This window comes from Neofelis nebulosa, chromosome 1, assembly GCF_028018385.1.
Source record: "Neofelis nebulosa isolate mNeoNeb1 chromosome 1, mNeoNeb1.pri, whole genome shotgun sequence".
NCBI classification, from domain to species: domain Eukaryota; kingdom Metazoa; phylum Chordata; class Mammalia; order Carnivora; family Felidae; genus Neofelis; species Neofelis nebulosa.
The window spans coordinates 125,089,032-125,104,811 of NC_080782.1; the positions used below are offsets into that span (position 1 = coordinate 125,089,032).

Below are 15,780 nucleotides of genomic sequence, written 5' to 3' on the forward strand. Positions count from 1 at the left end.
GAGTGAGGGTGGATATGGGGATGAGGCCAAGTGCAGGTCAGGGTGGACCCTGCAGGGCCTTGAAGTCCTTGGGAAGGGGTTTAGTCTTTATCATCAGAAGTGCCCAGTGGTGGAGGGTTTGGGGCTGGGCAGCAGTCTGCCATCAGAGGGCTGGGGGAGGCAGGTTGGGAGTGGGAGGCACTGGACTGACAAAATGCAGTGAGGGGCAGGGCACAGGGGCAGAGACAAAGGGCTGGAAGGACTGCGATGTTCTAGAGGCGGAGCTGTGGCACTTGAAGGTGGGTTAAGAAAGGACTACCAGGTTCCTCTCATCCTTTTCTGTTACAAGATGATGATCCCTGCCCCTGCCTGCTTCCCTCCACCAGACCCCATGGACCCCAAGGCCTTTAGGTGGTGCACCGTGGCCCCTGGTCTCTCCTGGGCTTTCCTCTTGCCTTCCCTGTCCTCTGTATGCCTCATTCTCACCTGGAGTTAGGGCCGACATTTCTTCTTTCTTCTTGCAGGGACACTTAGTACAGCCAGGAAAGGACATCTCCCCACTGTGCACCCTCTGCCTCTGCATAGCCTTCCCCTGACATTTGAAATAAGCTGGAAACTCAGCTGTTTCAGGTGTTTCCTGCCTCTGGCAGCCTGGCAGGGTTGGCTTCCACCACTTCCTGCTAGTGGGGATGGGTTTCTGTACTTTACAGCCATTGGCCAAGCATGTGACTTTCTGCCCAAATTTATCTCAACTCCCCAGACCCTTGGCATAAAGGCCATGTTCCTTGGAGGGACAGCCAGGGTTCTGTGTGTTCTGGGCTTCAGCCTGACCCTCATGCCCCATGGACAAGAACAACCTGCCCTTCTTCAGATAGGAGGTGGGCCCAGTCCTGTTGTTGCGACCCTCCTGTATGTGGACCCTTCATCTTACCCACTTGGAGAGCTCCTCCTTGGCCTCCCACCTCAGGGAAATGCCATCTTCTCTGCCCTGTGTCCTGACTCCTCTGAGGGAGTGGATCTAGTGGTGGTGAGGACGGTGCTGTACACACCACTTTACAGCTAATGCTGCTTCAGGTGTAGATGATGTGATTCTACTTGATAGCAAAGGTCATGTTTTGGGTGTGCTGTGTGCCGGATGCTGGCTGCGTGTGTGTTCACTACCCCAGTGAGTCCCCCCAACAGTCCTGAGGGGGGTCATGTCATCGCCACGTAAGAGATGATGTGGTGGCAGCCTAAGGCCGTTTGGCTGTCTGTATTGGAGCAGGAATTTGAACCTAGCCTATCTGCCTCCACACTACACTGCTGAACTAAATTCATGTTGCTATTTAGGAAATTTTTACTCTCCTGCTAGACACTGAGCTCCTTGAGGGCTAGGATGTTGTCTCAGTCTTGGTTTCTCTGGCACATTGCCCAGCTGTTTTTGATGAATGCATGGATGGATACAGACAGGTGGACGTAGGGATAAATGGGCGGGGGAGCTTGTGTGAAGTCATGAGTCCAGCCGACCTTCTCCCATGTTGGACTTTGGAGGCACAAAAGGATGGAGGCAGAGGGGTGGACTCATATGGTCAGCCACATGCCTTCCTGTCTGAAGGGCAGAGCTGACTGATGTTTTTGTGTTCTCTCCCCAACCCCATCCCTGGTGTGTGGCCACACGGATGGCAGATGTTTGCAGAGGAGGAAGCCGAGCTGACCCAGGAGACGTCCCCAGAGAAGCTGCAGCAGTATCGCCAGGTGCACCTCCTACCAGGCCTGCGGGAGCAGGGCTGGTGTGAGATCACTGCTCACCTCCTGGCCCTCCCTGAGCATGATGCCCGCGAAAAGGTGCTGCAGACCCTGGGAGCCCTCCTGGCCACTTGCCGGGACCGCTACCATCAGGACCCCCAGCTCAGCAGGACACTGGTCAGCCTTCAGGCTGAGTACCAGGCTCTGGCCACCCTGGAGCTCCAAGATGGAGAGGATGAGGGATACTTTCGGGAACTGCTGGGATCTATCAACAGCTTGCTGAAGGAGCTGAGATGAGATTGCCCCTAACACCAGGACTGGACCGGGGCACTGGTGAGACTGTTGGGTACCAGCTTGGGTGGGCTCTTCAGGGGATACCAGGCAGAAGGGAGGACTTCCTTACTGGGGCCTGGGTATCATCTGGGCAGTGCTGACTTGGCCATTAAATGGAGGCATGAGAGCCATTGTCTTGTTTTGTGTCTCTGTAGGTGGGGCATAGTCCTGTGGTTGGGGGGCTGTGTCTGGGAGCCCCCTAGGGCAGTTAGGCAGGTTGTTGGGTGACAGGCCACTGAGGGGCCCCTGATGACATGCCGGATGGTAAGCCCACAGCATCTAGTAATAGGCCCCATAGGAACGGTCCGGGCTCAGGAGTTGGAAAACCCTGGCTGGCACCAGCTCTTTAACAACCAGTAGCTCTGCGACCTTGGGAAGTCATTTACCTTCCCCTGACCCTGTTTTCTCAACTGTCATAGGGGAGTGCCATTAAGTGAGAGAAAACATGCATAAAGCACTGCATCAGGATCTGGCATCCAAGCTTGTTCTTTCCCCCACCTGGCTCTGAGGGAAGGTCTGGGGGATCATCTCACGGACCCTGTACTATATTCTCAAGTATTAACCTTGAGGCCACTGGCAGTGGTGGAAGCCTGAGTGCTGTGTCAGCCCAGGCAGCTTGTGGGCTAGGGTGGAGCAATTGGTGCTGGGCCTGGGTGGTGGAAGGATTGGGGGTGGCTTGTGGCTCTCAGGAAGCCCTTGGGTGTGTAGGCCTTACTCTTGGAGAGGAGTGATCTCGCTAAAGCTAGAACTGTGGCTCACCTGACAGGGCAGAGGTGTGGCTCTGTGCCCCAGCCCCTCCCCTGTGTCAGCCGAGGTACTCTGTGGAGGAGGCCTCGAAGGCGGGGGCAGCCGAGCCTGGCAAGTCCCGGCCCCCACCCCACAGAGGCTGAGTGCCAGGCTGGGAGCCTGCTGCAGGTTGCCACGGCAACCCCGGCCCTGGGCTTTCCTGATTTGGATTCTGGTGCTTTTGTTTTTCAGCCTTTCCCAATGCATCACAGGCTCTCTCCTGCTGCTCAGGCAGCCCCTCCTGGCCTCCATGTAGAAATCTCCCCATCCTGGCCTTGCATATAGAAATCACAGCTTCACTGAGCTGAGGGGAAACTGAGGTCCTAAGAAACATGGGGTAGTGGGCAGTTTCCTTCCCTGTGGTCCCTTTGCTCAGCCTTACACCCTCTCCTGCCCACCTCATACTACAACACACAGGAAGCTTGGGAGAGAGCTCTTGCCTGCAAACAACCCTCCCAGGGGGGCAGGAGGGAAGGAGGAGCCTGTTGTGCCAGGGTAGGAAGCCTCAGGGCTTGGGCACAGTGGGGATCAGACACAAAGTCTATCATGTGTTGGGTGCTTTCTGCCTCACTGCCATTAAAACCTCTAAATCACCTTCAAAATACATTTTACAGATGAGATCATGGCTCAGAGAGGCTAAATGGTCTGCCTGAGGTCACACAGCTTGTGGCAGAAATAGAATTTGGTTTCACCGTGAAAGGCTTGATTATGTGGCTCAGAAGGTGACAGTGTTGAATTTGACCGGCAGTCGTGGGAGGGAGGACCAGGCTGGATGGCAGAGCAGCTATTCTGTGATGGAGCAGGGCAGGGTTCAGAAAGGAGGTGCTGGGCCTGGCTAAGACCAAGGTCAAGGATCCCTTTAAAGATAGTATCAGCAGACTTTGTGGGTGGATTTGAGACAGGGAGTAGGGAGGATGGGGATGCCCCAGCCTATGCTGCGAATGAGGAGGACTCAGTGTTGGGGAAAAGTCTGGTATGGGTCTCATCCTGGCAGAGGTGAGCACTGAGGTTGTGGGAGCAGGTACACCTTTGAGCAAAGGCTGGCAAGAGCATGCTAGCTGTGGAGGGAGCCCTTGGGCTGACCTGGGCTAGTAGCATCTGGGGCTGGGGGTCCCCAGAGCCCTTGAGTCCTTTGTAACTTCCAGAGTCTGATCTGGGATATGGGAAGGGGTCCCCATGGGAGGAATAACAATAGTAGGAGCTTAATTGAGGACCCCAGTATCTCTTCATCCTCATGTATGCCACACAAAATGACGTAACTATAAAGCTGAAAGGAGACTTTGCGCCGTGAGCTCTTTGGCATTGCGAGAGTCACTGGGACTGAAGAAAGAGCGTCTGGGGGCTCTGGTGAGGGCAGCCATACCAGAGCCACATTGCTGAGCCCACAGGCCGGGTGAGTGGATTGCTACAACTCTGTTCTCCACTCCACATACGCACAGACTAGACCTTGGGAGGGTGAAGTTTGGTCTGCACTGTTCTCTTACTGGTCTCTGATGTCCTGGGTCCTGAAGCAGACCCTCTGGGACAGAGGCAGCACTGTGACCCAGGACTTGGGCCCTGGCTGCTTGGCTGTGGGTTCTGGTTACAGCACCCAGCTTGTCATTGACTATTGTCTACAGGCCCAGAAGGAGCCTTTCTCTGCCCTCCCTTTGGGTGCCATCCTGGGAACTGTGGCAAACCAGTATGACCTGGGCTGAGTTAGGAAGTGGTAATGGGACTGTAGCCACCAGAATTCGAGGTGATGTGACCTCTTCCTGCCAGGGCCTGGAGGCTACTCTCCTCTTCTCCTGCTCCTGTCATGCACTAGGGCCTTATGGCAAGGACAGGATGGAGAGCTCTGACTGGCTGACACCCCATAGGCCCTGGGTTATTATTGCTTACCTGCTCCTCGACGTGGCTGAATCAGTGCATCTATGTTGGAGGATGACAGGGATGGGGAGTGGAGTGCTGGTCCTTGGCCCCCCCTTCCCCTTTCCTTCAGCAAAACTTGGTTTTTATTAATTCAGTTGTTCGTTAATTCTTTCATTCACACTGTGTTAGTTAAGCCCTTAGCCCTTGTTAGGCCCCAGGGTTCTGAGGTTGGTAAGCCATAAGCCCTGCTGTCAAGGAGCTCACATTCTGGTGAGGGAGGCAGTCGCAGTGTGACATGTACTCTGACAGGGAAGGCCTGGGTCATTTCGAGCTGAGGGGGCCCCTGACTGTAGTTCAGTGGGTCAGGAGAGGCCCCCCAGAGCCAGTGATAGCCAAGCTGAGACTTGAAGGACACTTGGAGAACAAGCCAGCTGAGGTAGGGAAAGGTTTCAGGCCCAAGGAGCTAGAGGAAGATTTATGGTGAGAGAGAGAGAGATCTCCATTTGAGGAACCCACATGTTCAGTAGAGCTGGAAGAAATGATGGTGGGGAGGGGCCAAGTAGAGCCACATACACATCTTGTCCAGTGCCTCATCAGTCTTAAGATCGAGGGGGAAGCAAGGAGTGGGTTGTAGGCATTCTCCTAGCTGCTGCAGCCTCATTTGTTTGCTCTTTCATTCTGACTTAGTACTACTCCATCTATAGGACAGGGTGCGAGGTGGCCAGCGGAACAGTGCGGGGAGGGGCAGACCATGACAAGTGTATAATATGATGCCGGGCAGTGAGTGCTAAGAAAAATAAAGTACAAGGGGATAGAGTATCAGGGTCTGTCAGGGAAGGCCTCTCTGAGGACATGCAGCGTGAACAGAAGGAAGCAAAGCAGTGAGCCATGGGGCATCCAGGGCAGTGCTTTGCAGATGGGAGACATAGTAGAAGCAGGAATACGGCAGGGTGTTAGAGGGAGAGCCAGAGTCAGTGTGGTGAGAAGAGTCAACTCGGGAGGGCAGATACTACTAGCTGTGGCCAGGACTTGAGGTTTTTCTTCGCGATGGGGCCACTAGAAAGCTGTGGGCCCAGGAGGGACCTGACGGCACCGACACTTTAATCGGATCCCTCTTGTTGCGTGTGAGAATAGACAGCACGTGGCCCAGTGTGGGTCTGGTGCAGAGCCACGTGGGAGTCGATGTGGTATCATCCGGGGTAATGAGAGAGAAGGCGGTGCCAAGCGCTCAGACCTAGATGTGTTTTAAAGATACAGCTTACAGGACATGCAGCCTGCCTGCCTGTGGCTGAGAGGAAAGAGGTCAGGGGTGAAGCCTCACTCAGGGGGTGCGGGGGGGCGCTGTCTGTGGGAGCCACCGGGACCTGATGGTGGATGTTGTTTGGGCTGGTCCATGCTGAGCAGTCGGCTGGACATGCAAGCCAGGGATGCTGACCTGCATGCAGTCTGCAGCCTGGGCGAGAGCTGGCCCAAGAGGACAGAGCCAACAGCAGTGCATGCCGTGTGGGCGTCAGAAACGTTGAGAGCTGCTTGTTCAACACATCCACTGTCAGAAATCAAGTTATATAAACAAAATTAAATGACATATTAAAAAAAAAAGCAAAGGTAGTTTTTGAAAACCAGCGAAAGAAGAGCAGAAGAGCTACATTTAAACCCAAAGAAAGCAGAAGAAAAGGCAGTAATATAGATAAGGGCAGAAACCAGTAAAAATGAAGATAGAAAGCTAGAGAAAATCAAGGAAATGAAAGGCAGTTCTTTGAAAAAAGAAGACACAAATTATCCATCTCAGCAATTAAAGAGAGGATATCACTATAGACCCTACAAGTATTAAAAGGATAATGAGTGAACACTATAGTCAACACTAGGTCCATAAATTTGACAACTTCAAAGAAATGGTGGACTAGTTCCTTGAAAATACTATCTTTCATTGCATTACTTTTCTTGTGCTTCTCTAACAGATTACCATGAACTTCATACCCAAAAACAACCCAAATTTGCTCTACCATCGTTCTGTAGGTCAGAAATCAGACCCTGTTCTTGCAGGGCAAAACCCAAAGTCATCAGCAGGCCTGCATTCCTTCCAGTAGGCACTGAGTAGGATCCATTTCCTTGCCTTTTCCAGCTACTGGAGGCTACCTTCATCCTTGGCTTGTGGCCCCGTCCTCCAGCTTCAAAACTAGCAATGCCAGTCAGCCTCTCCTGTGACACACACAATCTCCTGCCTTCCTTTTGTACTTTAAGGCCTGTGTGATTATACTGGGCCCACGTGGATAATGCAGGATCATCTCCCTGTTTAAAATCAGTTGATTAGCAACCCTAATTCCCTTTTGCCATGTAATATATTTATAGATTACAAGGAGTAGGGTGAGAAGATCTTTGGGGAGCCATTATTCTTTCTCCCACAAACACAAATTACCAAAACTCAATCAAGAAAAAACAGATAATCATTTAGTCTTATATCTATTAAATTGAATTCGTGGTTTAAAACCTTCCCACAAAGAAATCTCCAGACTCAGATAGTTTCATCTACAAATTCTATCAAATAATAACAATTCTACAGTCTGTTCCTGAATATAGGAGAATCCACTCCCAAACTCATTTCACGAGGCCAGCATCACTCTGATTCCAACACTGGACAAGGATAGGATAAGAAACACCTCAGGAGACCAGTTTTCTTTGTAAGTAATGAGGTCAAGGGGCATTGGAGAGGGGAGATCTTGGAGGCAGCATTAAGGACTTGAGATTTTCCTAAGGTGCCTACCAAAATCCTCAGTGCAGAACTCCTCAACAGGATATTAACAAGTCGAACATATTGCAGGGGTTTATCTTGGGAATACAAGGCTAGTTCAACACAACCCCCCATGTTAACAGACTAAAGAAGAAAAAGCCTCACATTCATCTCAGTAGATGCAGATAAAACATTGGACAAAATTAAATATCTATTCATAATAAAAACTCTCAGCAAATTAGGGATGGAAGGAGAACTTTGTTAACCTGATGAAGGGAAGCCACATAAAAACCTATCACAAATAGCAGACATCATGGTCAAAGACTGATTTGTTTCTCCCTCACGTTACAAATAAGGCAAGAATGCCAGTGCCCTCTGCTCTCTTTTTCTCTCCTTTTTAATATTGTACCAGAAGTCCTGGGCACTGTATTAAGGCAAGAAAATGAAAAGACATACAGAATGAAAAAGAAGAAATAAAACTGTCTCTATTTACGAAGACACGTGATGTAGAAAATCCCATGCGATGTACAAAAATCTCATAGAACTGACGGAGTTTAGCAAGAATACAAGATATAAGGTAATGTACAAAAATCAATTATATTTCTGTATACTAGCAAGGAACAATTGAGAACAAGATTTAAAATTTTTTTTTAATGTTTGTATTTATTTTTGAGACAGAGCGAGACAGAGCATTGAGCAGGGGAGGGGAAGAGAGAGAGGGAGACACAGAATCCGAAGCAGACACAGCTCGAAACAGAATCCGAGCTGTCAGCACAGAGCCCGACATGAGGCTTGAACTCTAAACCACAAGATCATGACCTGAGCCGAAGTCAGATGCTCATCTGACTGAACCACCACCCAGGCACCCCTGAAAGCAAGATTTTAAAAACAGTACCATTTACAGTAGCACCAAGGGGCGCCTGGGTTACTCAGTTGGTTGAGCATCTGACTCTTGATTTTGGTTCATGCCGTGATCCTTGGGTTGTGGGATTGAGCCTTGCGTATAGCCCTGTGCTGAGTGTGGAGCCTGCTTAAGATTCTCTCTCTCCCTCTGCCCTCTTCCCTGCTTGTGCTCTAAAAAAAAAATTAAGAAAAAAATGTGTCTCCCACTCACATGCATTCACTCCCTCTCTCTCAAAAATTTTTTAAAAAATACAGTAGCACCGAAACAAATAGGCATAAATCTGGCAATGTATGTGCAGGATTTTTATGCTGAAAACTAAAACACTAATGAAAGAAATAAGATCTAAATACAGTTGACCCTTGAACAGTGTGGAGGTTGGTGTTCTGACCCCCGGTGCAATTGAAAATCTGTGTATAAAGTTTGACTTCTCATAAACTTAACTACTAACAGCCTACTATTGACCAGAAGCCTTACCAGTAGTAACTTAGCCAATTTACACATATTTTGTATGTTATCTGTATTATATATTACAATAAACTAGAGAAAAGAAAATGTTATTAAGGAAAAACCTAAGGAAAATGCATTTACAGTGCTCTTCATATTTATTGAAAAAAATCCACCTATAAGTGGATGTGTGCGGTTCAAACCTGTGTTGTTCAAGCCCCAACTATAAATGGATTCATGGGTTGGAAGACTTTCCTCCACCCCCCGAATTAATCTATAGATTCAATTCAATCCCAGCAGGAATTTTTTAGATCTCGAGAGTAGGATTTGAACATTTACATGGAAATGCAAAAGAATGGGAATAGCTAACAGTTTTGAAAACGAGGAAAATGTTGGAGGACTCACACCGGCTGGTGTTAAGTCTGACCACAAAGATGGGGTAATCAAGAACAGACCCGTGAATCACAGTAAATAGAAATACACCCACACCAATATAGTTACTGGATTTTTGACAAAGGTACAAAGACATTTCAGTGGAGAAACGTTTGTCTTTTTGATAAACAGTGCTGAGACAACTGGACAGTCATGTCTTTTACAATGAACCTTGACCTCTACCTGTCTTCTTATTTCACTCAAAAGTTAGTTCCAATCATAGACCCAAATGGAAAATTACAGAACTTTTAGAAGAAAACAGGAAAGAAGTCTTTGTGACCTTGATTGAGGCTAAGATTTCTTAAATACAACCCCAAATGTACAATTCAGAAAGTGAAAAATGAAAACATGAGATTACATCAAAGTTAAAAGCTTCTTCTGTGAAGGAAATGAAGAAAATAAAAAGATAAGCCATAAACAGGGGGAAAATTAGTGCAAATCACATACCTGAAAAGGCCTCATATCCATAATTTATAATCCTCAAAACTCATCAATAAAAAAAGTCAACCCAATTAAAAAAAAAAAAAAGGCAAGAGATTTGAAGACATTTCTCCAAAGAAGATACACAAGTGACAGACAAGCATGTCAAGAGGCACTCACCATCATTAGTTGTTAGGGAAATGCAAATTAAAGCCACAAGATACTATGACATATCTATGAAAATGGCTTAAAATGAAAATTAAAAACCTAAATAAAAAACTTGACACCACCACATTCTGGTGAGGATGCAGCATGATTGGAATAAACACATTCCCCTCGGGAATGCAAAATGATGTAGAGAATATGGAAAATAGTCTGGTAGTTTCTTTTCTTTCTTTTTTTTTTTTTTTTAATGTTTATTTTTTGAGAGAGAGAGAGAGAGAGAGAGAGACAGATCATGAATGGGGGCACGGGAGGGGGGCAGAGAGGGAGACAGAATCCAAAGCAGGCTCCAGGCTCTGAGCCTCAGCACAGAGCCTGACGTAGTCTCACAAACGGTGAGATCATGACCTGAGCTGAAGTTAGATGCTTAACCAACTGAGCCATCCAGGTGCCCCTGATTTGGTAGTTTCTTATAAAGTTGTGTACTTTACCGTATAAGATACCAGTCTCACTCCTAGGTATTTACCCAAAATAAACATCTAGGTTCATACAAAAGCTTTACGCAAATGTTTATATCACCTTTATTTGTTAAACAAACGGACAAACCTACAAACAATTCAAATGTCCCTCATCTGGTAACTGGATAGACAAACTGGGCCATGCAGGCAGTGCTCTGCAGCAGGAAGCAGTGAGCTGGTGATTGACGTACATTGGAAACACATGATGCTGAGTGAAAGAAGCCAGACTCAAAAGGCTACATGCCACACAATTCCATTAATATGACATTCGAGAAAAGATAAAACTCCAAGGAAATGGTTTGGCTAGGACTTACGGGGCGTTTCTACTACATTGGGCTAGCTCAGGGAATCTGCAGGGGGATGGAACTCTTTTGTACCTTGACTGTGGTGGTTATGCAACTCTGTGCATTTGTCCAAATCCGTACAGTTGTACACCAGAAGTGAGTTTTACTGTATGTAAAATTAAAACTTTAAGCAATAAACATTCAAAACTCATCCTTTACTAATTATCATCTATACTCTTAAGATTACAGCTGACCCTTGAACAACATGGGTTTGAACTGAGCGGGTCTGTTTATGTGCTGATTTTTTCTTTACAAATACAGTACGGTACTTTACATGTATTTTCTCTTAAGCTTTGCTTACTAACATTTTCTGTAGTTGATTGTAACATATGTGTTTGTCAACTGTTTAAGGTATGGGTAAGGCTTCCCAGTAGGCTATTAATAGTTAAGTTTTGGGGGAATCAAGGGTTACAGGGGGATATTTGATACACGGGGTGGGGGCATTCAGGAGTCAGCTGTACTCACATCTGTCTGTCCTATCCGGGTGGTAGAAATACTACATAACGGTGCCCTCCAGTGCTTACCTTCCCAACTCCACCTTCAGGACATCATGCTGGTGGCTGAAAATCTCATGTGGGTGTGTTTACACCGTGGAATGTAGGAAATACTACAAATCCAGACTTGATTTATTGTTGTGTTGATTATCTAGACTTAAAGTGATCAAGAAAATGTTCATACTGCCTATTAAACCTAAAAGTAGGGCATCTATAGATAGCACAAAAAATTGATGTTGTCTTACAGTATTTGACAGCTATTATCTGATTGAGCAGAGAAGTCATTCATGAACAAGTGTGATTCCATCATATGTTATTGTTGCTTCGCCTTCTTCTTGCTCCTTAAGGAAAACAGAATAGCAACCAACTTTCATGGCAGAACTAGAATCATTTGTCTGTGGCAACCATAGGTTGGGTATGGATGCAATTTCAGCACAAGTCACTGAAAGCCTTTCATGAGAATGAAGTTGCCCATATGAATTTATAGTAAAGAGTATTGCATATGTGGTTAGTTGTGAATTGGGTACTACAATCCCTTTGTAGGAGTAAAACGTATAATAAACAAATGTGTGTATGCAGCCCCTTCCCTCCCCGTCCTGGAAAGCTGGTGGTTAAGCATTTCCCAGCAGCCCATGACATAGGAACCATCACACAAGGAGGTCAAGAGGACCAAGGTTTGAGGCCTGGTCACCTCAACATTAGAGGTCAAGAGGAGAAGGAGCCGGGAGACAAGATCAGGGCCAGGGATGGGGGATGGGTGTGGGACACACAGGGACTGAGCGTCCCCCAGCATCACATGCTACTAAAGAGGCGGCTGGCCAGGATGGTGTGCACTGGGGAGAAGGGCGAGAAGTGGACCTGAAGTGTGCATGGGGCAGGAAACGGGACTCAAAGGAAGCTCTTTGTATTGTCCTTGCCTTTTTTTTTTTTTTAATTTTATATTTGAGAGAGAGACAGAATGCAAGCAGGGGAGGGGCAGAGAGACAGACAACCTGAAGCAGGCTCCAGGCTTCAAGCTGTCAGCACAGAGCCCGACATGCGGCTCAAACTCAAGAGCCATGAGATCATAAGTATCTAACTGAAGTTAGATACTTAACCAAACTGAGCCACCCAGGCACCCCTGTCCTTGTATTAATAACTGTGGGGTCTATCAGATTTTGTCTGCTGATGAGAAAGATGGAGGAGGAAGGAAATCCTGGGAGGCAGGAACTGGAAGGGAGAGTTGGACACAACCCTTGAGTCGGCCAGGGGCCCTAAGAGCCCCAAGGACCGGGTGCAGGGATGTGGGGGCTTGAGGCAGCCTCCTAGGAGAAAAGCTGGGGGGGGGGGGGTGCATCATGCCCCTGCCCTATCTTGTGTGTGGCCCAGAAGGGATGGTCGTCTGAGGCTTTAGGATAGATCTTGAAGCTCAGAGGCAGACTTTTGTGGATTCGGGGGACGGGCTTCACAACTCTGTGACCCAGTCCCCTCAGCTGTAAAGTCAGAGGGTTGGTAACAGCACCAACCCTTACAGGTTGTTAGGATGAGGCGGGTTGGGGTGGGGGTACTCAGCACGTGGCAGCTTCTATCTTCCCTCAGCGGGGTTGAGTGATCCTTCAGTGGTAAGAATTAGGTGAGACCTTTGAAGTGCCTGTCGGGGCCATGAGGGGCACCGCAGGGCGATCACCAGGCTCTGCGGCCCTATGTGCAGGCAGTGGCCAGGCTGGTGAGGTGCCGTCAGGAAGGGAGCTGGTCAGGCCTTACCTGAGGGAGGTAACCCAGGGTTATGTCTGCCCTGACTGAGAAGCAAGCCTCAGGATGGTGAGGGGAAACAGTTTTTGTGGCAAAGGTGGAGTGAATACCCCCAAAGAGGCGGTGGGGCAAGTCTCCCTCTGCCTCAGCCTGGGCCATGCAGCTTTAGATCGTGGCCTGTGAGGATTTCCTGGCAGGAAATTTCCTGTGAGGATTTCTGCTGTCTCCTCACTTGCCTGTTTTGTGCCTTCCATTTATCTTCTGCTAGAAGGTTTAAATCAGAGAATGGGTCAGCAGCTCTTTCTCAAGCACGTGCCAGGTGTTTTGCTGGACAGTAGGCTGAACAAGACTGACACTGTGTTCTCCAGCGGAATGCAGGGTGGTCCCATGAGCGCCTGTACCGATGTAACAAGGGCTGTGGTGGAGAGGGCCGGGTCAGGGCCTGGGGGAGCGGGGAAAGCTGTGGGCCGGTGTTCACCACTGCGGTACAAGAAGTTTTTAGGTGATACACGAACATTTATTAAAATGTTATCTGAATGTATGCTAGAAAAAAAAAAATAGCACATCAACATGATTCCAGATACTGCTTATGAGGAGGAGAAGTAAGTTCATCTTTTAAAGTAAGTAATGGTATTAAGCCTGGGATGACCATATGGCAAAGGTGATGACCAGGACATGCTTGTGACAGGGGAGCACAGAGGTGTCCCAGGAACCGTCTCCAGGAGGCAGTTTGGGTACTTAGGGCAGGGTCACAGTGCCACAGTCTGCCAGGTTCTGCAGAGACATCTGCTTGTTGACTCTTGAGATATTTCCAGAAGATTCCTTTGCTATTAGGTGAGAATGGATAATGGATGTTGGAGGCTGAGGTAGGCTGATTTAAGAAGCTTTGCAGCAGCTCAGATGATGAGTGGGGAGTTGGACTCTGCTGGAGAGCAGTGGATGGGTTGAGGGGGAAGCTGGGATGGGAAGGGGGTGAGGCTGTAGGGCAGCCAGCAGGTCGGGTGATGAAATAACAGGGGACAGACTTAGATCAGAGCTCAGGGTGGAAGAGTTGTGGACTGAAACCAAATGATGGCAACAAAAGCTTTGGGAACGGCCCAAGTGTGGGTCCCGACTCAGCTCAGGGAGGGACTGAGCAAAAGGAGGCCAGTGCCTTGTGGGCTTAGCCCTGCTGGACGTCCCAGGGCAGCTGCTCACTCTGTGACTAGGGCCTTGGAAAGTCAGTGAGGAACAAAATGGATTCCCACCCAAACAGATACACAAACTGTGAAGAGAGGACAGGGTATGGCATTATCAGAGGAGGTGTTGCAGGTCAGAGAACTTTCAACAAGATGCCTGAAAGAGGCCCTAAGGAAGCACAGGGAAATCTCTGGGGGAAGTGCCCTTCAGGCGGCTGGAGCACAAGTGCAAAGCGTGAATGCCAAGAGTTAAAGGCCAGACAGGCAAGAGACCATGCCCATCATTTAGGACTTCAGCTTTTACTGGAAATGAAACCTGTGGAACGTTTGAGCTAAGAGAATGACACTATGGGACCCATTTATAGGGGTTACTGTGCACTCCCATGGGGAGTGCAGTGAGGAAACAGCATGATAAGGAAAGCTTGGGGGTGGGGGAAGGGTACTGCAGTGGTCCTGGTACAGAGGACTGTGGGAGCCCAGCTCCTGGCATTTGCCCCGGCGTGCTGTCCCCTGTCACAGTGCATCTGGGTGGGGGGCGGTCTGTGTGACCAACAAAATACAGTGGAAGTGATGATTTATCACTTTTTTTGAGATCAAGTTTAAGGAAAAAAAACACTGCAGCTTCCATCTGGTTGCCATTATCTTTTCTGGCTGCCAATTTCTCTGGATCATTCCCTCTGGGGGAAGCCAGCTACCATGTTGTGAGCTGTTGTATGGGAAGGCCCACGTGGCATGGGGTGAGTGAGGCCTTTTGCCAACTGCTACGTGAAGGAGCCCAGAAGCAGAGCCCCCAGTCTGTCAAGCCCTCAGACATTGCAGCTTCATGAGACCCCAAGTCAGACCCTCCCACTAAGCTACTCCTGGATTCTTGACAGAAACTGAAATGAGTGTTGCTTTAGCTACTAAGTTTTGGTGAAATTTTTACACAATTCACACAGTGATGACAGCTTAGACCAGGTGATAGTAACAGAAGCAGTATCCGTTGGACCCACCTACATTTTAAAGAATTCGGACAGCTCAAGTTTCAGATACTGATGAAGACATCCAAGTGGAGAGTTCAAGAATCAAGTTCTGAGAGAAGTTAGCATTTGGTATTTAAAGCCAGGAGCGTGGTTAAGATCAGAAAAAGCAGAGCCAGAGAGAGAAGCAGCCCAGCTCCTGAGCCCTGGGACTGCACAACTTTGAACAACGAGGAGGAGGAGGAGCCGGTAAGGAGGACAAGACCAAAGTCAGGTGTTCTAGAAGTCAAGTGAGGGGCGGGTGGGCGGAAGTGTCCACCTGGCCCACTTATATGGTGACATTGATGAGACAAAGAGCCACTGCATCTGGTGGTGGAACAGACGGTACCAGAGTGGTGGGGACATAGCTGACTGGAATGGAAGTGAGGAAGAGGAGTCGGGGACTGTGTGCTGGGAAGGGACAGGGCAGCTGTTACCACAGTTATAAGCTGGTAGGACATTTCAGAACAGACATGGATGGCTCCAAGGTTTTGACCTGCACCTGAAGCTTGAACAAGGGAGTTCCCAAGGAGGGTGAGTCCTTTCCTAGTGGGCTGGCACAGAAACTACAAGGCCACGCCCCTCACAGCCCGGAGCCACAGGTATTTCCCGTATTGGGTAACACTCTGCCCTGAGCACAGGGATACCAGGAGGGCTGGGAGCACCACAGATACTGTGGGCAAATCCAAGAGATGTTTAATGTAAAACCCAACTCCTCTGGAAGGCAAAGAAAACAACTTTGGCCTCTCAGAC

The 15,780-nt window shown here is 48.6% G+C and overlaps 1 protein-coding gene across 9 annotated transcripts in view; it reads left to right on the forward strand.

Moving 5' to 3' along the window:
- The window catches only part of SIL1 (SIL1 nucleotide exchange factor), a 308,739-nt gene extending 306,575 nt beyond the window's left edge, over nucleotides 1-2,164 (forward strand). For all 9 annotated transcript variants that reach the window (XM_058713869.1, XM_058709326.1, XM_058710093.1 and 6 more), the window contains one exon: nucleotides 1,645-2,164. In XM_058713869.1, coding sequence (XP_058569852.1) covers nucleotides 1,645-2,001 — 357 coding nt within the window. In that variant the 3' untranslated portion in view covers nucleotides 2,002-2,164. The remainder of the gene's footprint in view (nucleotides 1-1,644) is intronic.
- Nucleotides 2,165-15,780: the final 13,616 nt, after the last annotated feature.